The sequence below is a fragment of the Kwoniella pini genome, chromosome 1, assembly GCF_000512605.2.
Source record: "Kwoniella pini CBS 10737 chromosome 1, complete sequence".
Lineage (NCBI taxonomy): Eukaryota > Fungi > Basidiomycota > Tremellomycetes > Tremellales > Cryptococcaceae > Kwoniella > Kwoniella pini.
This window is the reverse complement of record NC_091716.1, coordinates 737,584-759,959: the sequence shown is the minus strand read 5'-3', so window position 1 is coordinate 759,959 and position 22,376 is coordinate 737,584. Positions and strand designations below refer to the sequence as shown.

General features: G+C 41.5%; 10 protein-coding genes and 1 non-coding gene across 11 annotated transcripts; 4 read left to right on the top strand and 7 right to left on the bottom strand.

Annotated features, from left to right (window-relative positions):
* Positions 1–148: 148 nt before the first annotated feature.
* On the top strand, positions 149–2,206 carry I206_100297 (uncharacterized protein; the record flags this gene model as incomplete). Its single annotated transcript, XM_070202166.1, has 5 exons — positions 149–1,111; positions 1,223–1,292; positions 1,335–1,604; positions 1,664–1,883; positions 1,942–2,206. The coding sequence occupies 5 exons, from the start codon at positions 149–151 to the stop codon at positions 2,204–2,206; spliced, it is 1,788 nt and encodes a 595-aa protein (XP_070058267.1).
* Positions 2,207–2,467: 261 nt separating this feature from the next.
* On the top strand, positions 2,468–3,468 carry I206_100296 (uncharacterized protein; the record flags this gene model as incomplete). The annotated part of the gene is made up of 7 exons (XM_019152804.1): positions 2,468–2,531; positions 2,591–2,724; positions 2,803–2,875; positions 2,944–3,059; positions 3,117–3,186; positions 3,238–3,296; positions 3,358–3,468. 7 exons carry the CDS (start codon positions 2,468–2,470, stop codon positions 3,466–3,468), a joined length of 627 nt encoding a protein of 208 aa, XP_019014942.1.
* A 185-nt stretch (positions 3,469–3,653) lies between these two features.
* On the bottom strand, positions 3,654–4,400 carry I206_100295 (uncharacterized protein; the record flags this gene model as incomplete). The annotated part of the gene is made up of 3 exons (XM_019152805.1): positions 3,654–3,775; positions 3,843–4,304; positions 4,379–4,400. The coding sequence occupies 3 exons, from the start codon at positions 4,398–4,400 to the stop codon at positions 3,654–3,656; spliced, it is 606 nt and encodes a 201-aa protein (XP_019014943.1).
* Positions 4,401–5,456: 1,056 nt separating this feature from the next.
* I206_100294 (uncharacterized protein) lies at positions 5,457–7,511 on the bottom strand (the record flags this gene model as incomplete). Its single annotated transcript, XM_019152806.1, has 4 exons — positions 5,457–6,446; positions 6,518–6,594; positions 6,654–6,789; positions 6,849–7,511. The coding sequence occupies 4 exons, from the start codon at positions 7,509–7,511 to the stop codon at positions 5,457–5,459; spliced, it is 1,866 nt and encodes a 621-aa protein (XP_019014944.1).
* Positions 7,512–8,186: 675 nt separating this feature from the next.
* I206_100293 (uncharacterized protein) lies at positions 8,187–10,921 on the bottom strand (the record flags this gene model as incomplete). The annotated part of the gene is made up of 10 exons (XM_019152807.2): positions 8,187–8,217; positions 8,277–8,404; positions 8,459–9,025; positions 9,085–9,192; positions 9,254–9,508; positions 9,569–9,772; positions 9,838–9,969; positions 10,036–10,179; positions 10,236–10,747; positions 10,807–10,921. The coding sequence occupies 10 exons, from the start codon at positions 10,919–10,921 to the stop codon at positions 8,187–8,189; spliced, it is 2,196 nt and encodes a 731-aa protein (XP_019014945.2).
* Positions 10,922–11,305: 384 nt separating this feature from the next.
* Positions 11,306–12,304, top strand: I206_100292 (uncharacterized protein; the record flags this gene model as incomplete). Its single annotated transcript, XM_019152808.1, has 4 exons — positions 11,306–11,630; positions 11,984–12,052; positions 12,107–12,167; positions 12,223–12,304. The coding sequence occupies 4 exons, from the start codon at positions 11,306–11,308 to the stop codon at positions 12,302–12,304; spliced, it is 537 nt and encodes a 178-aa protein (XP_019014946.1).
* Positions 12,305–12,694: 390 nt separating this feature from the next.
* On the bottom strand, positions 12,695–12,782 carry I206_100291. Its single transcript has one exon. It is a non-coding gene; the product is annotated as a tRNA-Val (tRNA).
* A 707-nt stretch (positions 12,783–13,489) lies between these two features.
* On the bottom strand, positions 13,490–15,083 carry I206_100290 (uncharacterized protein; the record flags this gene model as incomplete). The annotated part of the gene is made up of 3 exons (XM_019152809.1): positions 13,490–14,717; positions 14,783–14,939; positions 15,008–15,083. The coding sequence occupies 3 exons, from the start codon at positions 15,081–15,083 to the stop codon at positions 13,490–13,492; spliced, it is 1,461 nt and encodes a 486-aa protein (XP_019014947.1).
* A 2,287-nt stretch (positions 15,084–17,370) lies between these two features.
* I206_100289 (uncharacterized protein) lies at positions 17,371–18,562 on the top strand (the record flags this gene model as incomplete). The annotated part of the gene is made up of 5 exons (XM_019152810.1): positions 17,371–17,483; positions 17,563–17,724; positions 17,805–17,932; positions 18,002–18,106; positions 18,165–18,562. 5 exons carry the CDS (start codon positions 17,371–17,373, stop codon positions 18,560–18,562), a joined length of 906 nt encoding a protein of 301 aa, XP_019014948.1.
* A 213-nt stretch (positions 18,563–18,775) lies between these two features.
* I206_100288 (uncharacterized protein) lies at positions 18,776–20,386 on the bottom strand (the record flags this gene model as incomplete). The annotated part of the gene is made up of 10 exons (XM_019152811.1): positions 18,776–18,831; positions 18,889–19,001; positions 19,065–19,110; positions 19,172–19,250; positions 19,316–19,418; positions 19,507–19,714; positions 19,877–20,048; positions 20,110–20,126; positions 20,187–20,228; positions 20,332–20,386. 10 exons carry the CDS (start codon positions 20,384–20,386, stop codon positions 18,776–18,778), a joined length of 891 nt encoding a protein of 296 aa, XP_019014949.1.
* Positions 20,387–20,985: 599 nt separating this feature from the next.
* I206_100287 (uncharacterized protein) lies at positions 20,986–21,967 on the bottom strand (the record flags this gene model as incomplete). The annotated part of the gene is made up of 5 exons (XM_019152812.1): positions 20,986–21,194; positions 21,257–21,324; positions 21,386–21,436; positions 21,524–21,684; positions 21,773–21,967. 5 exons carry the CDS (start codon positions 21,965–21,967, stop codon positions 20,986–20,988), a joined length of 684 nt encoding a protein of 227 aa, XP_019014950.1.
* Positions 21,968–22,376: the final 409 nt, after the last annotated feature.

Below are 22,376 nucleotides of genomic sequence, written 5' to 3'. Positions count from 1 at the left end.
GATCTGAACGGAATTTTCTTTGATAGCTGGGAAAGTCGAAAACATAGTTCCACAATAATGGGTTGATTTACTAGGAATTTGAGTAGCATCATGATCCCAGAACATATGATGCACATCACTAGTTTCCTTGATCACGATACTTCACGACATGTCCTACGACAACGCAGGGCTTCGACGTAGATCGCCCAATCCCAACTCACCTTTACCTCATTTAGACGTAGATATCCCTTATTCACCAGCTCTACTATCGCCATACACCCAGCTACCGGGCTTCTTAAACAATGCCAGGAACTTAGGATTAGGTTATAATGATGTACTTGAACGTTATTCTCGACCATCACCTCTGATGGAAACGAGAGAACACCCAAATCCTACTATTAGACTCATTCCCTCTAATAGAAGTGACAATTATAGTCCAATTCAAGCTACTCGTCATGGACCTATAGCATCTAGGTCGAGATCAAATGATGAAATCACAAGTAATTCAGCGGATTCTGCTGAATCTTTAGCAGCTTTAAAAAGACATCGAACCGATCCTAAATCGTATTCAAATGGAGAACGAGCGAGCAGAAGTGAATATTTCGAATCTACTTTATTTCCTAGAATAGATAGTAAAGATAGACCTGTACCTCCTTTACCTTTAGATATTCGAAAAACAAAAGGTGGTCCTCCTAGTATAATTTCTTCCAGAACAAGCTCATCTGGCAGAGGTACAGGCGAAAGTACGATTGGTACATCGAGTCCTCGAACACCTCGAGATTCTGATTATAGACCAAATAGCGTTTTATCAAGTCTGAAATCGCTTAGAAATCCATTTTCTCGTCGTACACCATCATCTCTCGCTCCTACATCACCCGCATTGTCAGCTCGATCTTTGACTTCCTTGGCCACCTCTCGCAGCACAACGTCTTCGACTTCCACATTGGCCGTGCCCTTCTACCCCTCTGCATTCTACAAGGACGAAGGTAAATTCGATAACTTGGCTAGTAAGGATATCAGTGAGAAGCTCACGAACAAATTTCCTGCTCCACGACGGGTCAAGGAAGCTGAGAAAGGAAGGAGAGAGAGATGGACCGGATACAAATGGATATTGCTATTGTCTGTCATGACTGTAAGTTGTGAGTCTGCTCAAACTTAGCTGACGTATAGGTGTTTGCATATGGAGTAGCGGGATTAACATGGGCACTACTGATTCTGGGTCGGGGTGAGTCAATTCTGCTAGATCAAGGCTGATAAGACAGTCAATCCACATAGCGATGTAACAATGGTATCGGATCCAGATATAGTGATTTGTAAGTGAACGTTCTTTGATCATGAGCTAACATACTTGACAGTCCTCACTCTCGCATCGTTATTATGCATTTTCACGGGATTCATTGGATTTACTGGTGTTCTCCTCAACTCGAGACCTATATTGGCTTTTTACAACTTATTATTATGGCCAATAGTCTTGTCTATGTGTTTGGTTGGATATACATCTTACAAGCGAGGTGCATTACAATTAGAAAGAAAATTGAATCAATCATGGAGCCAATTTCTAGATGATCAAGAACGACTAACTATTCAGAATTCGCTAAGATGTTGCGGGTATTATAATCCATTACGTGAGTCCCAATAGCTTTCAATCAACTTGGTCATGCTTAAATTGTAAATCGGTATATAGATGATGCTACCTACTCAAAAAGATGTTATCCTCGAACTACCTTACCAGGATGTAAATCGAAATGGATTCATTTTGAACGGGAAAATTTACACAATTTTGCAACTGCTTCTTTCAGTGTATTGGGTTTTCATTTTCTCAATATCGTTATTGCTTTGCTCAGTTCGAATCACGTCAATAACACATTTGGTAAAGGTTTAACTCCTCCTGCTTATCGATTAAGGTTTGTACCCTTTTTCTCTAGTCGATGTCCGTAAATATAATGACAATTTTGTCCTCAGGATGTCGGATGTAAGAGCGAATGCAGTATCTGTACTTTCGACTTTACCAAAATTAAAAGTAAGGAAATCATCTCTGATCCGACAACCAGCAATAAGTCATAAATCTCGACCGGAATCTCTTTACTCGTATTCACATTCCAAGGCGAGCTCACGAACAAGTACGACAAGTACCGGTACACCTGATACAGTATGGAATGCAGCTATGCATGAAGCTGGACCTCGAGGAAGAGCATTGAGAGAAGCTAGACTGCGTGGTATACTATAGTAAACAAGCTTTTCATCATGCATGTTTAGTATAGACTCGAAATACGAATCATAATTTGAGTCAGGTTTGCTACATTTCAACGATTTCAATAATCGCAATTTTGCCACCCGCCTAAGGAAATTGAATAACATGACGCGTTACTCGAATAATGACGATGCATCACATATGGCCTTCTTGAAATTGTTTTATCTGTTTACAATGATACGTTACATACATGAATTTTAGAAGAGTATAGTTGATTGAGGAGAGATTTGAGCTGCTATGAGCTCAACTAATCAGCCCAATCTGAACCTCAAATTATTACTGATAGGTAATTCAAGTGTTGGTGAGTTACCAACGGGATGATTTCAAATCATTCAAAGCTGAAATTGTAGCTTCAACCAGGTAAATCATCATTATTATTGCGATTCACCGATAATGAATTTCTCACGGATGAAGAAACGGCAGCTACTATAGGTGTGGATTTCAAAGTGAAAAGTATAGAACTAGACGGGAAGAGATACAAATTATCAGTTTGGGTAAGTCATTTAATGTCAACAGTGCTCTATTATCTTTATCTCTCTAATCATTGCTTATGGTATCGTTTTTGCAATCAGGATACGGCTGGTCAAGAGAGATTTCGAACTCTAACTTCAAGTTATTATAGAGGTGCTCAAGGTGTTGTACTGGGTAAGTGATGTGTGGAAGACAAATTCATTATGTTTGTGCAAGTAAACTAATAATTCGCCTGATTGTAGTGTATGATGTCTCATCTCGACCGACTTTCGATGAACTCCTCAAATGGTTCAAAGAGATAGATACTTATTGTGGAGAAGGTGTGGTGAAGATGATGGTAGGTAATAAGGTGGATAAGGTTAGCTATTTTTATAACGCATATTTGCTGTAACACGCTAAATACAACATTCCGCAGGAATTCTCAAGACAGGTAACGACAGACGAGGGAAAAGCGTTTGCTCAACGGATGGGTGCGCTTTTCATCGGTGAGCATTCTATCAATCCATTTCAGCCTGACCCTACTGACATTGATTCAGAATGTTCTGCAAAGACCAGGCTGGGTGTGCCAGAAGCTTTCGAGGAATTAGTCAGACGAGTAAGTCTCCCCATTACACTTTCTTGACAGGCCATTTGGAGTTTAAATGTACATCCAACAGATTCTGGCAAACCCTATACTGTATTCAAAATCATCTGCGACTGCTGCACGTAAGGCTGAGCCGATCAGACTGGAAGAAGAGACTTGGACAGGAGGGGGATGTAGTTGCTGAGGAGTGCTACAGAGGCATTTATTTATGAAGTTTGACGATACCTAACGATTTCACTTGTATTATATGCATATTATAGAATTTAATTCTGTAGCTATCGGTTTATTATAGAATCGTAATAATTATAAGGCTATAATTTAAGGTTGAGTCATTGCATTAAGCATGGGCGAAGCCAACAATGAACTCGTCTAGTGTTTTTCTGGGATTTGAGCATGTCCCTCTTCGGCTTTGTCATAAACACTTGATCTTTTTGAGTGGAAGGAGAATTTGTCAAGGAAGGTGTAGAAAAGTCCGATGACAGATAAAGCGACTATTGAATTACATAAAAATAATTAGCGAAAGTATTCGAGGAAATAAATCCCGATATGAAGACTTACATAAAGCCCAAGCTAAACCTTCAATTGCAGTTACTCTAGAACATTCACCTAAGAAAGGAACCCAATTCGCAGGGAATCTTGAAGGATCTGAAGTATGTTTACATTGTAAACCATGTCCAAAAGGAGTTCCATAAAGAATACCAGCACCTGTACCCCACCAAACACCAAAAGCCAAGAAAATTGGTAAATAAAGTGTTAATCCAACTGCCCAGTGGAAAAGGCAAAATAATAAACCAATTATAGTACTAAAAAGTAATAATCCTAAAGCATGATAATATTCTCCTGTAGGATAACTAATAGTTTGATTTCCATATTTATGAAGTTGTTGAGAAACTAATCCTAATTCTGCTACATCGATACAGAACCATAAAATGAAGAAAACTGCCCAAAATGTCTGTCGACCTGTACTAAATACATTTTTGAATGAAAATTTAGGTCGACTAGTTTGGGATTCACTTCCAGCTAAAAATGATAAGATAATCAAAGTCAATTGCAAATTTGCATAAATGAAAAAAAGGTGATTGCTGTTTACTTACGAGCTCGTGCTGCTTTGGCCATTGTGTATGTAATTGTACTACTGTAAAGAATTTGGTTTTATGAAAGTGATTAATGTTATTATCTGTGAAGTAATATATTATCGCAAAGTAAGTAATATTTGATTGAAGAAACCAATTTCAATTGTGAGAGATAAATTTATTGCTTATATACACACATAAAGGCCCATGACGTGGTCTCGACTTGACGACATCGTCGAATATTAGAATAAACATTAATCTTCGACTCAAATGAGTGTTCGTAGGCTTCTTTCCGATTCCAGTATGAAATCAAAAATTAGTATGCTGACAAAGAGAGAATTAGCTGATTGTGTACTCCAAATACCGCGGATTAAATCGCTTAGAGAGTATTCAGTCAGTACTTAGTACACGAAATTTCATCTTCATTGTCGTCATAAGCCATCAAATTAGATAGGAATTAGATCGCTTGTCTAACATTGAGCCATGAAAAATATGGGAATACGTGGTCGAGAAATTTATAATCCATCGAATCAATAAAAATCGAAACATTAGCTGCAATGGTCCATATACGAGTACTGCGCATTACGGCCGCGGTTGAGATTACCTCGTGGATAACACCGTACTAGTGAGTTCTTGTAAATACTACAGGGGAGACGTTGTCTTTGCTCGAAATGTTGGGTTAGCTTCGTTTCTATCAGGATCTAAGCGATTTCTAGTTAAATCTCCAAGTTTAGAATTTTGGTCACGTGATGAGGACATTTATCACTTTGGTTGATGTGTAATTTAACGATATGCATTACACCAACGCAACTTATGCTGAGGAATTGATTGTTTGTATTGAGGTCCGATTGTATGATTGTTCGTATCTGATAACAAAGATGAACACAAGAAAAAAAATGCTACTAGAAAGTCTGACTTATAATACTACAACGATTTTTTGCTTTGAAGGATATAAACACACTCGTCGATGACATGCGAAAAAGATCAAGTTGATCGGATTTCGGTACATCCAATATGTTATGTCTACGATCCTGCGCAAATAAAACTGATCAGCATCTGTGATATGATCTTAACGGGGGACAACGGTCCCGACGACCTACTATGCTCCCACGGTACCCAGCCTGGCAGACCGTCTTCTCTCGCCTCTCACACCGGATCGAGCTCCGCGTTTCTGGTCATCACTAATCACAGCTTGGTCGACTGGTCGGGGAAGTTGGGTATCCACTTTCATATCTTTGATACCCATGCTCAAGTTCGTCGTGTTTCCGGAATCATCAAACGCTTCAGTTTGGCTTGTGCTTGCAGATTGTAAAGATGTGTCGCTATTAGACCTTGACCTGGAGTGGGACCGAGACTCAGTAGACGTAGTAGCAGTGTGACTCGGACTGTGAGATGTGTCTGATCTGTGTTGGGTGACACATTCGGTCGGACCTGAATCTTGAGGTGTTGCAGCATCCCTTCCCGATAGAGGATCGGTAGGAGCGATAATGGAATTTGGAGAAAGAAGCATTTGTTCGACATGGTCGCTGGAACCTGAATCGCTTCTATCGCTTATGCCTTCTTTCTCTTGGTTGATATGTTCTAGCAAAATCTCAACAGCTTCACCGATATCGCCATGAGCCCGACCTAAGATACCCTCGACTTGTTCTGAGGAGACTCCGTGACCGGGTGGCAAGCTACTGAGGACTTGACTAACCTTAGAAGAAAGGGGTACAGGTGTCTTGTTTTCGATCTCGTCTATAAGTTCCCCTCGTTCTCTTCGCGCAGCCTCCGAAACGTCCCTTGCATGAGGTATAGACAATCTATCTTCAATTTCTGCTGGACCATGTTCTCGATCGCCCATGCGGCGTATTGATTGGAAATGTTCTGCTTGGGAAAAAAGAGCTAACCACAGCATTGAACGATCCTCTTGGACGGAAGGCAGGGACTCTGGTAGTAGAATGGAAGGGGCATGTGGAGTATGTATGGTCTTTGAGCGAGTCCGATGAGACGGCGTAGTAGGTACAGGTCCTACGTCTGCGGGTGAAGGGGTTTCAGGTGGTTCGCGGCAGGTTGTAGCTTCGGTTTGCCAAGGAATGGTAAATGAGGTCTATTTCACAGTTCACTGGCGTCAGCATATTGGTACGATCTTAGACAAAGTTACTCTGAAAGCTGACTGACAGTAGACATGACTACTCTTATATTTCGCTTGAAAACTCTCGCAGCGGCTTGTATTTCAATATGAGAGCCAAATTGTTCTACCGCGCAAGTGAAAAATCAGTATTGCCCATCGCATGGAATAAGAAGATGGACTCACTCAGTTGTCTCATACGAGTTACATAGCCTTCATAACCTTCGCCGTCCTTCATAAAAGGTACGACAAATCCTTCCATCACATCTTTGTGGGTTTCCAAATAATCGCATACTAATCTACGGATTTCATTATGTTTTTTCTTTAAGTAAAATCAGCGATATATACATAATCACAATATCGTTCGGATTTCTTACTCACCTCGCCACCGAATCCTTGATCTGATAAGACTCTAAATAGACAATTTCCATCACCTTTAACGTCTCTCAACATTAAGCCTAATCTGTTGATCTCCGCTTTAACAGCTGCTTCCTCTATAGCTATTTCCTCTAAAGAGGTAGTTATCAAATCTGATGGACTAAACGCTCTTTTAGCTTTTGATCGAGTAGTCCTCCTACTTCCTCCTGATCCTCTTTCTCCACCAGGATTGTTCTTCTTGGATCTACCTGTATTAGTAGTTGCAGAGTATGAAGAATGTTGTGAATTTGGTAAACCCTGTTTACTTGATTTGGTAGATTGTTGTCTTTTCCCACCTCCTCTTAATATTCTTGTCCCACTTGAAGTTGTAGTCGAAGCTGAAGCCGCAGGAGAAGGTAAAAATTCCCCATCTGAAGTTGTTATTGAATACACTGATTCTTCATCTTCAAATTTACTTCCCCTTTGACGTTTACGTTTGCGATTACCTAATAAAGGTAGAGGTAATGGTGATGTAGGAGGAGTCACTACCGTATCTTGACTTGAGTTCAATTGAAATGGTTGTTGTTGAGAATTTGATGGACCAGCTTGAGATTGAATTATGATTTCTGAGCCAGGATCAGGGGTATTTGATAAAGGCGGTGAAGGTGGAAGGGGCAAAAGCCCCATCTTGTCCTGTGCCCAAGTTGTCTCTTGGCCTCTATCGTCTAGTTCTTAAGATCAAGCATATAAGTACAAGACTGAGGCTGCCCTCCCCTTTTTCAAGATCAATGATGTACTATGGTTGGGATTCGATTTTAGAATGAGCTCTGTATGGTGAGGAAATCACCGGATATGGTTTCACGCGAGTGAAGAGGAAATCTATCGTTTGTAAAATTGTATGAAAATCTGCCGGAAACTCAAGATGGTGGGTGCATTGCGATTGTCACACGATCTCAAGATGGGCAAGAAAGCTGAAATGATATGGGAGGAGTATAGTCGTGCGCTGGTGGATTTAATCGATTATTGACTATATGTGATGGCGACCTACATGTATCTTAAGGAACCCAAGATTGACCTAAAGTCAAGTCAATTTTTCGCACTTTTTACTTATCCCGTTGTTCCAGTGGCGCGTGCATTCATATTCACCGTGCGACGTCATCAACCCTGTGCACTATGAGCAACAATGCAAGAACTACTGCTACTATCATTCTATCACGCATACGAAGAGCACACAAATACTCCTTGACAGACATTATAAACGGGTGAGATGTTCGCAATGGAAGGGAAGCAATGCATAGATGGATGTATGAATAGTGCACAATTTGATATGATGATTTGTCTATCTACGTGTTCCTTTTTCCCCTATTCTGAAAGGATATCTTCCCTCTTTGGTCTATTGTAGGAATTCGTCAGCCAAAAGACTCCTGAAATATCCAGACCCAGGATACTCACTTGAGCTCTTTGACATCTTTACTATGTCTTATATCCGATCCCTTATCAAGGATATTCCTTGCCTCCTCATCTTCAAGTAATATACCCAGACCGTGGTCTTGCGTAAGCTCAATAACATGATCAAGTTCCTGCAGATTTTCATCAGCGAAACCATACGAAGCCTCGGGCCGGATCCGACATACCACGAAACCGTCTTGATCGACATCCAATTTCTTACCCAATCCCTCAATAATCTCATCCGAAGGTTTATGTTTGATCACACCCAAAGCTTTCTTCAGGTCAGCAAGGGCGATTTGACCTTGTGGAGAGGTCTCAATGACATTGAGCGAGGAACCGACTTTCTCGTCATATTTCTCCAATTGAGAATCGATAGTTTGGATCATCTTCCTAACTCTCTTAGAAACAGCTACAGAAGGAGAATTTTCTTCCTGTCGTTCCTTGGATTCTGCCTCAGAAAGCAGGTTATCCTCCAAGAGAGATTTAAGTTCATCCCTTTCTTTGACAATACTACTTTTTGCAGTGAGAATACTCAAGGCTTCAGCCAATTCACCAAGTTGTTCTTTTGTCATCCTAGCGTCATCCTCGGGTTTGGGTTGTTCCTTGGCTTCTTCAGCAGCAGCAATAGTGGGTTCTTCAGTTGCGCCAGAAGCTTCAGCTGCGGCTTGCCTGGCAGCCTCTTCCTCTTCACGCTTAGCAGCTTCTTCAGCTTCTTTACGCTCTTTATCTTCCTTTCGTGCTTCTTGCTCCTCCTATCATCGGACGGTGAATTGTCAGCACTGCATGGTATAAGACTTACAGCATGACTTACCTTCTCTTGATCAGCCTCGTCTTCGATAAGCTCTTGTTGCTGTTGCAAGACTTCCAGTTTCTGCTTGTAAGACGCCTCATCTGACACGTTGAGTTCCGCTTCATTAAGCTTTTCGTGTTTTGGGTCAGTATTGAAGAACAATGTTGACTATACTTGAAAAATAGCTTACCAAGTTCTCGGGCAGACTACTGAGAGTGGTGACCAAACTCTCCATTACGTTTTCACCCTTTTGTTCGAAATTGAATGCTCTACTCAAGACCAACAGTACACCTGAAATACCATTAGTGTAATGCAGTTCGATCCATTGTTCCAGCTCTTCACGTAATCTCGCAGGTGAAACACCTTGGAATCGTATACCCCGAGATTGACAGGCTGATTGAAGTTCTTTCGTTGAGAGGGAATCGACACCCTCGGCATGAATCATCTACAGTAGATTGGTAAATTCAGCCCGATCAGGTGTTTCATGATTATGCGGTCAACTCACCATATCATCGACTCTAACTTTTTCCAACTTGCTTCGGATTTGGTGTTTCAGGAAGTTATCCGTACCAAAAGCGTTGATGTTCATATATCTACACATTGAAACTAATTGAGGTCTTGACAAGTTATCCAATGTTATGTCATCGTGGAATAACTTTGCAACTCTGACCACATCCGTTTGCGAAGGTGTTTCACCGGTTGATCGTACCTGGAGTATATGTATCGTTAAACCTGATCAAAGGCGATACCAAAACGAGTGAGGTCCGAACATACCTTCCTGAAGAACTCCTTGAATTCTTCGCTCTTGACCACACTATCCGCTTTAAGACCTGATTCTCTGACTGTCTCTTGTAAGAATTTGGCCATTTCGATCCGAACTTTCAATAATTTTCTTTGTTTCTCGCTCTAATCACAAAAATATGCTCATATTAGCGCATAAGCTTTTTTAATCCAATTGGTAGTGCGACTTACAGCTGCGAATTCTCCCTCGAATGTGGAAGGTAACATGTTGGGGAACAATTTCAATGCTACAGGAAGTAACAATTCCATGAACGGTACTATCACAAATGGCAAGAATGGGATAAGACGAAGTAAATCTGTTGTAGTCCTTCGAAGCTATTCAAGTGATTCAGCAATGGTGGTCAGAGTGATGGTGATATGGAGATACTGACTTGTCTTCTTTCTCTTCTGGTGAGAGTTCCACCATTTAACACTTTCCACTGCAATTTCGAACTAATTCTGATTTCTTGACCTAACAACTTTGTTCCAGACCAATAATGAATTGCTTCTTTCTTTATAACTGCCCAGATTCGAGCTGGCAATGGTCCAGTAGGCTTTTTCTTCTCTTCCTTTTTGGCCACTTCTTTCTCTATTTCTGCTTTAGCAAGATCGGTAGCTTTTGGAGGAAGAGCACTAAGGGTTGTAGGGGGCAGTGGAGGGGGTGTACCTAATGGAGGATCGTGAATATTCTGCGGTGATTGAGGGTTAGAAGCGATTGGAAATGGAGGAGGTGAAGTGGGTGAACTGTTTGACGAATGAGGCTGAGTTGACACTGATCGACTGAATGAAGGGTAGAGTCTGGTTTGTTGACTTAAGGTGAGAGTCCGTAAAGGAATAGGTATGGATGACGAGAATGCTCTATTCGGCAGCGTGTTACTAAGAGCATTGGCGTAAATTTGGTGCTCTGTGCTCCCAAATATCAGCTTTACTTGCTGCATGCGGTCAGATAGAATGCGAACTCACGTCTGATTGGTATACTACCGATCCCATGTTGCGATTTCAAACCTTGAGGACTTCGTCTGACGACCAAACCCATGGAAGTGGAGCCTATTCCACCTGAAGCTCGGGTATACATCATCGGGTACTATTGCTTGATTATGGGCGTTTTGGTGGTATGGATGTTTCAAATATCGTTAAATGAGTGACTGTAATATAAATCGATGCAGCAATGAGTATTTTTAGAGTGATATTTGTACTAAATGAGCATATATTTGCGAATATTGAGATTGATTAGAAGTGAGAAGAATGAAGAATGCACGAGGTCGTTAAATCATCAAAATAACATTTACTCTTGCAGCCGAAAGCGGAGGTCCCCATCTTTTATCACGATTATCATCGCATTCGTCACTCTTTCAAGCCGAAATAACGCGACCTTCTTTTGATTTCGCAGAAAAAGGTACTAATCAATATTTGCATCGCATAGCCTTATAACGTATATGTATACAAGAGATAGGGCAATAAGATGTCATTCGCAAATCCATTGAACGTTTTACTTATCCCTCCGATAATATACCTAGTATTTCGCTTGATAGTACCTCATCCTTTAAAACAGACTCCGGCGGCAAGTACATATTCCGAGGAAGTATATAACTGGATACCTTCAAAACATCCCGATATTATTTGTCAGAAAAAATATACCGCTAAAGAATTATTAGAATATGATGGGACTGGTAAGAAGAAAGGTGGCCAGAGGATTTTGTTGGCTATTTTGAGAGTTGGTTTGGATGGAAAATGGGGCGAGAGGACTGTTTTCGACGTGACTGCTGGCAAAACTTTCTACGGACCGGGTGAGTTGAACTACAAGTCAGAGCATGTAGGCGAGCGGGCGGCCGAATGAGAGGGAACGGGGTCACACTGGCGAGGATGAAGGGTACCTATCAGCGGGAGGCCGGGCTATGGCTGTAAAGCTGTATACAAGGTGGGGAGGGGAAGGAAGTGCAGGTGTGAGGCGTGAGCGAATATGTGGCAGAAGCCAAGAGACGGAGGCTAGGAGGCAGATTTTGTTAGTGAAGGAGGAAACAAGACGCGGGCGGTTGACGGCGTTGAGCAAAGGCGAGGAACCGTTGGAGACGAGAGCTCGAAACAAGACTTATGGCGAATGGTGTCTGGCGCAGTTAGGCTGACATTTTCCACCCGATAGACGGAGTGTACGGTAACTTTGCGGGACGAGATGCATCAAGAGGAATGGCAAAGCAATCTTTCGAATTAGGTAAGCTTATCGGTAGAGCGATAGAGCATTTAATAAGCTGATTCCACAACACAGAAATGCTTACCCCCATTGACGATCCACTTGATACCCTCTCCGATTTGACAAGAGCGGAAATGTAAGTTACATGCTCTCATATTTCTTTCAGCACATAGCTCTGATACAATTCTCAGTGATAACATGCGAGGTTGGCATGAGCACTTCGAAAGGAAATATATAGTTTGTGGCGAATTAGTAGAAGATGGAGAAGCCTAATCTTCCAGGCGAAGTTTGTTTGTATATATGGATAGATAAATAAATACCAAGTCATGCATCTCATGACTCTGTGTAAGCTGTGTCTCCAGCTGTGTCATATTTCTATGCGAGATGTAATCCCAGGTGTATTACCAATATCATGCGCTACCGGTGCTTGCAATAGTGAGATTTTGGGCTTCACTGCCCTATGCAGATAGCTAACAATGTCCCTATGGCTCACATCTCACTTACGCAAATCCGGGCTCACCGTAACTTCGATAGGACAAGGATGTGTAGAAGTGTTATAATGCATGGATTCTTGGGTGTCAGCAGAAACTCCGTGGAAGGCATCATTGTCGAAGATTTTTAAAAAAAAAAGGCAATCTTGGTTCCGGATGAACAAAAAAGATATGACTAGAGGGGGGTTCGAACCCCCGACCTTTTCCGATCACAAGCTAAGTTGTAAAGGAAACGTGATAACCAACTACACCATCCGGCCTTGGATTTCTTGTTGAACAACCGACATATCTAGACTAATATCGATTGAACAGAAAAGCCGCTCGATCTGTTCTGCTGAAAGTCTCCGCCACTATAGACCACGACCACCCCCCCTTGGGTAATCGTTCGAGTTGTGAATTGTTCACAATTGTGTAGCGTCTCATTGCTGGTCTGGAGTTTGCTAAGTTCTCTCCCTCTGCTTGTGTAAGGGTTATCGCTAGAGTAAGGTTGCAGAAACGGTGGCGCCATCCGGATGTTTACTCGTGCAGCCACACAGAGCAGGATGATGACAGATCATATCCCAAATATTCCGCCATGGGAGCTCAAAAAGAATACGAACAGCTCAATACAACCAGATGTGATCCCTTTCGAAAACCGATCCCATTTGCTAGTACTCGGGTTTGGAATCGCTTTCCAACTTATTGTATGCTTCAAGGATTAATGACCAGTAGCTGCGGTATAAAGTGTGAGTGAGACTTATAAGCTTAAACACTGGTATACGTATATTGCGCTATTGCAACAGGGATATTGAACAGTAAGTATATGCATGACATCACTTAAATCGTAAGAAGCTACATTTAACTATATAAAAGTTATACCAAATCGTCAACCCATTTTGAACGAAATGTTTTTATTTTTGAAATCCCAGTTTTATCCTTATCCATGAGAGAATTTGTGACTAATGAGTGAATAAGAGGTAGAAACCACTTAAACCTTTTCAATGTTTTCGATAACATCCTTTGATTCGTATCTCTCTTCCTCTACCTTTGGTGTGTAACCAAGAGCACCTACAGCTGCGGGAGGAACAGCGCCACCGGCGGCAGCTTCGACTTCTCGTTCGACATCAGAAGTGGCTGGTACACCGAATCTTCTACCATCTTTGTTCCAGACGTATGCGGCCCAAAGAGCAATGTATACGAAACAAGGTACGACGAGGTAGTAAGAAGTTCTAGTTGAGAATTTGTCGGCGATAGCACCTTGAATAGGAGGGAAAACGGCACCACCAGATACACCCATGACGAGTAAAGCGGCGGCTCTTCGAGTGTGTCGACCCAGTCCAGAAGTACCCAAGACGAAGATACATGGGTACATGATTGATTCAAAGAACATGACAAGCATTAAGCAGACGACTCCACTCATACCATGAAGAGATCCGATCAAGATGGAGAGTAGAGCACATGCGATGGCGTAGACACCTAGCAAGACTGGGGCGGCGATTACTGATAAGAGAGCGGTACCAACAAATCGACCAACAGTGAAGATGATTAAACCGTAGGAAAGTAATTGAGAACCTCTTGAATCGGCGATCTTGGCATTTTCGTATGTGTAGTTGAGGAAGAAAGAACCAATTGTAACTTGAGCACCAACGTAAAGGAATTGAGCAACGAAACCTGTGATGGCTCGGTATTGCTTATAGAAAGGCTTGTCGGCTTGAGTGTCGGCACCGTGAACTTCGGCAAGTGCTTCAGCTTCCGCTTGAAGAGCTTCTTCAGAGACTTCCGGTAATTTGGTGAAGAGGAAGGCAAGAGCGACCATTACACCCATACCTGATACAGCGAGGTAGACCCATTGGACGTTACTGAGATTGTTCTTGTTTGCTTCGGAGAAGAAGTACTTGGAAGCAATAAGGGGGCCAGTGAAGGAAGCGACACCGTTGAATGATTGAGAGAATTGTAATCTGAAGTTGGCAACGTTGTGAGGAGGCATGACGGAGACGTAAGAATTGGCGGAAACTTCAAGGGTGGCGAGACCACATGCGATGACTGCGGTACAGATGACGAAACCACCAAAGATTGCATGAGGGTTCTTGGTGTTGACGGAAAATTTAGCGACAGGCCAGAAAAGAATAGCACCCAAAGAGTAGAGGCAGAGACCCATGATAATAGTTGTCTTGTATCCTCGTCGTTTCAAGACTTCACCGGCGACAGGGGAGAAACTGTGTGACAGGGGATTGTCAATACGTGAAGCCACAGACTGAAGATGGTGATGAGTTTCACTCACGCAAAGTAACCAATACCAAAGTAAGCGACTTGAAGACCAGTTGATTGAAGCTTGGTGATACCCAATACATTTTGGAAATGTTTGTTAAGCACATCAAGGAGACCGTAGGCGAAACCCCACAAGAAGAAAAGAGAAGTGACAAGGATGAAAGCCCAAACTGTACGGGTATAGCTATCAGCAAAAGCTCACAACAAGAGCAGCATCATACATAAAACTATCACTCACGATATTCTCGTCTAATGAAACCCTGTCGCAGTGGGTTACCACCACTACCGCCAGAGACTACTGCACCACCTGCCATTTTGGTTTTTTAAGATGAATAGAGGTTAGAAGAGGAAGGGTGAGGAGTTGTATGAGGATTGGAATTTGTTGAAAAGACAAGATGAGATGATGGGGAAGAGAAACGAGTCTTCCTTTCGTAAAACAAGCCCCTCTTTATACCTTTTTTCTGGATAGCTCTGATCGACACGGTGACCCCTTAACAGTTGGTTGTCCCATTTTTTTCTACGTCGCGCAATGCTCTGGACCCATGGGGCAATACCGCCGTTTGTATTTTTCCTTTCTTTTTCGGTTAAACTACCGTCATGTTTTCTGCTTGTCAGGAACTGATCTAAAAGTCGGGGCTCTGAAAGGGGCAAGTCCTGTATCAGTATTTGGGGAAGATCACATGAAGTACGACTCAGAGCAAAACAGGTACCGCTTGCATGAGGTGAGAGGCGTCGATCTCCCGGCGGGATAATTTTGTGTCTTCCTCCAGCCCTTTCCCTGTAGCTTGCTGATCTGGGGTAAAAGCAGGGTGACTTGGACCTAGCAAAGACAGGATTTGCAAAAAAGTAACGGGAAGGTACAGCTGAAAAGGATAACGTACTGCAATTAACCGATGCGGCATTGGATTCAAATGGTATTGCCGCAGTACGTACTGTACGAAACTTGATATTGAAATTTGGTTTTTTGGGGCCAAATTTGGTATTATTAGAATACTGTTACACGTACTTTCAGATATTCCCAGACCCCGCGGTAAGAATTGCTTAAAGTGGTATTAACGTGACCCTAGCTAATTTTCCAGTCTTTCGTTACCGCCGGCTTATTCACAGTGAAACCGATCGTATTCCCTAGATCCCGTAGACGTGATTTCCGGCACAGAGCTTCGCTTAAGGAGGTATCAGGCATTCTGACGAGAGAGCGAGGAAGTGTGTGATTTGGTAGTAGTGGACAGACGATCGTAATTCGCAGCAGTATCAACGCCGCTGTGAAATAGTTCAGTACAATCCGGTCCGAAAGATTATCCAAAAAGCAGCTGAGGTACCAAATCAAACCTTTCTATTAGCGTAAATTGTAACAGACGCTTGGCTAAATCGAGTACTCTTAAAATCCCTTCCTTCTCTCACATGGAAGACAAGGAAATCCCAAGCGTCTGTCTTGTCATGAGAAAACAAAAAAAGCTTGGGGATACTAAGAAACTTTTTTTTTTAATGAGATCCCAGGCAAAAGAGGGAAATATTACGAGATTTAAACCAGGTGATACCTCCACTCCGTCACGGAGGTCCCTTAAGCCAGTCTTTAGAGCGGGAATCGGCCCTTCAGAACCTTCAGTCATAATTCCAAATAATTTGACTCTAAGTGGTGCTTAAAAGGCCAAAAATTTGGTATTTTCTCTTTGCATAGAAAGCAACCATTTATTGCCAATTATGAACCGGACATTTTCAGTAATACCAACTTATCGATTCTAGTGATTTGGTATATCGGTCAATCAGTCTTGCCTGTTACAACCGTCCTTAAACTTAGCTTGTTCCTCACAACGGAGCTCCTCAAATCTACATTACACTTATAAGGGAGTCTTCTACCACGCACGGTACGCAAAATCCCAAATCGCAATTTTTTTTAAGGAGAGAGACCGGCAATCGCCGTAAAATCCTAGATCACCCTCATCTCATGTTCGATCGATCTGCGCCCCAGTGGAGGCCCATCAAGGTCTATTTGGGTATCTCGCCATGCTAAGTGATTCCAAAGATAGATTTTCACCTCTGTTTTCCTTTCTTGCTACATTAGAAGAATTAAGGACTTCATGCCGGAGTACCGAGAATAAAATTTAGCAGTATGGTGTCGCCTTTTGGCTGGAATGGACAGCTTTTATGCGATTTTCATATAGCTATGATGGTCAACACGTTTTCACCATATCAACCATACAGAATCTTCCACGCGGCCACTTATAAGTTGTAAGGTTAAAAATACTTTTTCAAGGAACATATTGAGTTATCGTAATTATTCTCCGGATTCTGATCTCGATCGTTGTGGAATTCCTTCTTACACTTGAATAAGAAGAAATGATTTTGTCTCACTGCATAGCTCAAGTACATGAGACTGACGTACGATGACGCTCTGTTTCATGTTCAAAATCCCAGAAACCTGTACATCACTTAATATGTCATGTTACTCTCGATCTTGGTAATGCGTAATGCCTGATCATACAGCTAATGTATAAGTATAAATAACATTGACATCGAGATGCATAGAACTACTATCGCCCTTCATCTGTTTTAAGCGTAGCGCAAGTGAATTATACTGAATTCAAGAATACTCATATCAAAATGAAGACTTCCTTAACTCTGGTAGCAGTACTCGCGGGTATAGTTTCGGCCAATCCAATCGTTCGATCTAGTAAATACAAAAGAGCAGGATTACAAGGATTAGATTTTGAAATGTGGGTTGTTATTTTTTCCATTCTCAGATTCCCTAATTTAATTGATATTTTTGACTTATTTTAATTTATGGATGATTAGTATTAACCTTGCAAGAAATTTAGAATCACTTGAATTGAATTACTGGAATCAAGGATTAAAGAATTTTACAGATGATGATTTTAATCAAGCAGGATATCAAGGATTTAGACATTATCTTGAATTATTTAGAGATCAAGAAATCGCTCATTTTACAGTTCTCAAGTGAGTAAATAATCACAATAATAATCGTAAAAATACTATTTCAGCATTTCTGATACATTTATAATTATTTTGTGATTTAGTGAAGCAGCTGGTATGGGTTTCGAAAATTGTACTTATACTTTCCCAGTAACTACTCCTTATGACCTTCTGGCAGTCGGTCAAGTAATTACTACTGTTGGTGAAGGTGCTTTTATAGGTGGTATAGCCAGTAAGTCTATTTCTTCCCCTGATGATCATCAAGAAAGCAATCATGACTGATAGTATCTTTTGCAATCAGATCTTACCGATAGTCCTGCTAGACAGACTGGAGGTACTATCATAGGTAACGAAGCTAGACAAAATTCTTTATTGAGGCAATATTTAGGTCTTGATTATTTCAACGGTTAGTTCATGCTTCATACTTCTTGTGTATCAGACTGATCTCATGAATAATCAAATAGCCGTCAACTTCGATACGCCCTTGACAGCTTCTCAAGCTTATTCTTTAGCTGCGCCATTCCTTAATTGTCCTTCATCCAATCCTCCAATCAATTTCCACAAAATCCCTCCTCTCATGGCTAATTTTACATCCGGTTCTACTCCTCATTCACCAGGGGACGAGATCACCGTCATGTGGGATTCTTCTTCCGTTTATTTGGGAGGTGATGTCCACATCACTTTCTTAGGAGATGTTTACTCCATTGCTCAACCTCTCACTCAGAGTGGTGATGGTATGGGTACTACCACTTTACCTAAGAATATCAACGGTACCTCCATCTTAGTCGCTACTAATTTCGAAGGTGGAGGGCCAATTCCTGACAAGCAAAACTTCGCTATTGGATACGTTGTTGTTGCTTAAAAGAGCCAATATGTCGTAATTAGTAAAAAGGACATTGATGTTTACTGTAGTTATTAGCCTAGTCTTTACCGTTATAATCTCCAATTATGTATCATATCATGTTATATATAATATCAGTCTCTGACACTATAATAGGAGCATTAGTCACACGATCACAGCACATTCCGTTTGCATTGACGATGTCCCGTTAATCCGATGCATGTATCATGCCCTTTAAATGTAAGGAGGACCGAGATAACCTCTGAACACAGTAGACAAAGCCTCAACAACTACATATCACGCCTTCGTCAGCTGTACGGTCTCTCTTTAAGGCGAACTTCACTTACCCAATAATAATACACCTCCTCCGGGAGCGAGACGCAATACCTTAGGGGCGAAACCCTTGTACAATGCTCCCAGACCTTCCGTTCTAGCGACTTGAATAAGAGCGGGGTAAGTCCTACATATAGAGCGAAGCGATGATCAGCGATATGCCTGATATGTAAGAATGCCGTACACTTACCATTCTCCGGTACCATGCAACTGAATTCTCGATTTGACAACATCGACTTTACAGCAACAGCCCAGTCAGCTTATAGTACACGGAATCAGTAGGATAGCTGAACTCACATGGGGTGTTCAAGGCAGTACCAACGAAACCACCAACGGTACCAGCGATTAAGTTATTTAACAATTCACCCTTCTTGTCCTATGAGCAGATTATAGGACATCAGCAATGTTCAACATAACCTCAAAATATTGTTATAGACTTACAGTAGCCTTTGGCAATTGACCCTTTACACCGTAGATCGCTCCGAAATAACCACCGTTCCACCACCAATGTCTCCAGAAAGTAGCTTCCATACCTTGGTATAATCTAGCCAGCGGTAACTCAGCATCAGTTGCTTTAATACTCGTCAATCCCGACCACTGCTAAGAGGAAAGGAAGGGCAGCTTTGACTCACCCTAAGGGCCCGCTAGTTTTGAAAGAGTGTTTGACAACATCAAGAGGACCTTTGAAACTCGAATTCTTATCTTGCAATCTGATCTTTACCAATTCGAAGGGAGTAACGACGAAGGATTCTGTAGCTCCCGCGAAACAACCAGTCACAATTGCTAATGTCTGTGTGTTCTTTCTTTGACCGTTATTAGTGAAGAAAGCTCCCCATGAAGCTGTACAGCATGGCCATTAGCACAATTCATTCGATGAAGATCATAGAAAGCGGGAATACCAGAATCAGAGGTGACTCACAGTTACCAGCAACTGATTGAATTTGAAAGTAATCAGAGTATCAGTAAATGCTATGCAGGGATATGAAATAGAAATTTACTCACACTTGACAGCTCTCTTTGGTGCTTCCATGAAAAGAGGTGGTAAGATACCTCTATATAAACGACCTGGACCCTCTTGAGCTACAATGTTTTTGAAAGTCTGGATCATACCAGTACTGGTTTTGGCAGTATCAAGTTGTTGTCTAGTTTTGACTACATCTAATGGGTAAAGAAGCTTCACGAAACTCGTCTCTCATCAGTCCTGCACGTTCTACCTGGTGAATCGTAATACTAACGAGTAATTCGGTACATCCTGATTAAGTATGATATTAGCCTAAATTAATTTCGACACATGAAACGAAGGATCATTTACCTGCAATAGCTCCTGATGCGAAAGTGTACGCGAAAGGAAGAGCTATGTGTACAACATATCAGCGACAGTCGTAAACATTCAGATGTATTGGTGTTCGCATTGAGATGCAATATTGTCATCACGCGACAATGGCAGAGGTACTCACGAAGAGGTTTTTTGAGCTCAGTAGCGGGTTTAGGGTTGGCGGCAGCAGCGGACATTTTTCAGTATATTCTATATAATTCTATATATGTATGAATAGGCAGAAACACAAGAAAAGAAACCGTTACAAAGAGACGAGACTGAATCAAATGATAGTAAGATAAATCCAAAGTGAATGGAATAAAGTCAAGTTCGATATGAAAAGAAGATTATCTAAACGAGGGTTTGCATATCTAATCAGAAGGATAGAGTAGTGTAGTTTATTCGTTTTTTGATTCGATTGAATATTATTGCACCATAGTAATAATATCGCGGGATATCTTCCCGATCATCCGAATTTAATCCCGGTATTTATAAAGTGACGCGCTTATATCCCAACACTAATTGTTCACTCCATTCGCTTAACATTATAGATCGTTATTACAAAATAAGAGTATCGTCTGAGGACAGGTTGTCATGCTATGAAGACTACAAGCGCGAGGGAGGAATAAGGGAAGAATATGTCTACCAAGCAAATGTCGAAGAATTAAATAGATATAATGTCCCATACGCCCGAAGTGTTATAAAGCTATTGAAATAATGAGGAATATCCCCAATTACATAAATTCAACTATTGTCCATCTTAATCGAAATCCAGAATTTCTCTCATCTTTTCAGATCACACCGTGGGCGATGGTAATGCAGCAGTCTCTACGGATGAAGAGGCTGGTGCATCGGTCGCAACTGGAGAAGTGACGGTGTAAGTGGTATTGGTGATAAACGTTTGATTGGTTGATATAAGCGTGGCATTGAAAGAAGCAGGAACTGTCACTTCTACACAACCTTGTCCGTCCGAAGTAACGGTGAATCCGGATTTGCATGAGTAGACTGTAAGTCATAGAAACAATGTTAGCTGTCTAACCAAAATAATGAATGACCAAAATACTTACCATTGCAAGTACCAATAGCGCAGGATACTGATAATACACCTGGGATAGCGGTACAGTCGAGACCGGTACTAAATTACGTCTCTATCAGCTTCTGACTGACGAGTTTTGATGAGATCATTGTTCACTCACCCTAATGTAGTACACCCCCCGCAAGAATACAAATCTTCTTGAGGTAAAATACTGAGGAACGAAAACGGATGTCAGCAGTTCATTCAGTGATCGAAAGGAACACCGAAATATACGGTACAAAGGAAGGAAGTAACATACCACTCGTACGGCGTATCAGCATTCGATTTAGCCAATTCAACATCAGTCATAGGTGATATAGGACAAGCCATTTTTTGTGCTGGACATCTAGTCAAATCTTCAGCCGAACCAAGTTGAGGTTGACCACTGTCAATCGATTTTGAGGAAGGGATAGGCTTTTTCTGAACAAGGACCCATATCAATTGAATTTACAAAGGAGTACAGCGGATGAAAATCCCTGATCCGCATTGGTAGTTGTGTTAGACTTACTGCTTTTCGTTGAGCACTACCACTAACACTTGGAGAAGGTCTAGCGTTTTCACCTACAGATGGATGATGTCGTTTATGATCCTCATGCCATCTTTTGGCAAGACCTTCTTGGCTGTTCAATGTTGGAGTAGGTAAAGAAAGAACGAAAGTTGCGAGGGATAATAGGGAAAGGATGGCGACTTTTGTGAAGATCATTTTGGATTTTGATTTTTATGTTAGTAACTTTTTGAGTTTTCGATTTCTGTCAATTCCAAGCTATTTCGTTGCTTCGATTCTTGTTGAGAGTGTTTGGTGGAGGATCCAGGGGGATATAGGGATGATGATGTGATATGTAAATAGGTTGTACGAATAACTGGTATTGAATGAATGACTAAAGTTGATTACCAGATCTTTCTATGCTTTACTGGTATAGATATATGAGGATAAAAATGGAATCGATGAGAAGAAAGGGGGAAAAGAGTGGAAGAAGTTCAAAGAGAATAAGATATGCAAAGGATATATATGATACAACTTGATTTTGCATTGACTTCCTCCTCTTCTCATCATGGCAGGGGAATGCACGATCCTCCAGCATACTACCTCCGATATGATCGATGGGCTTATA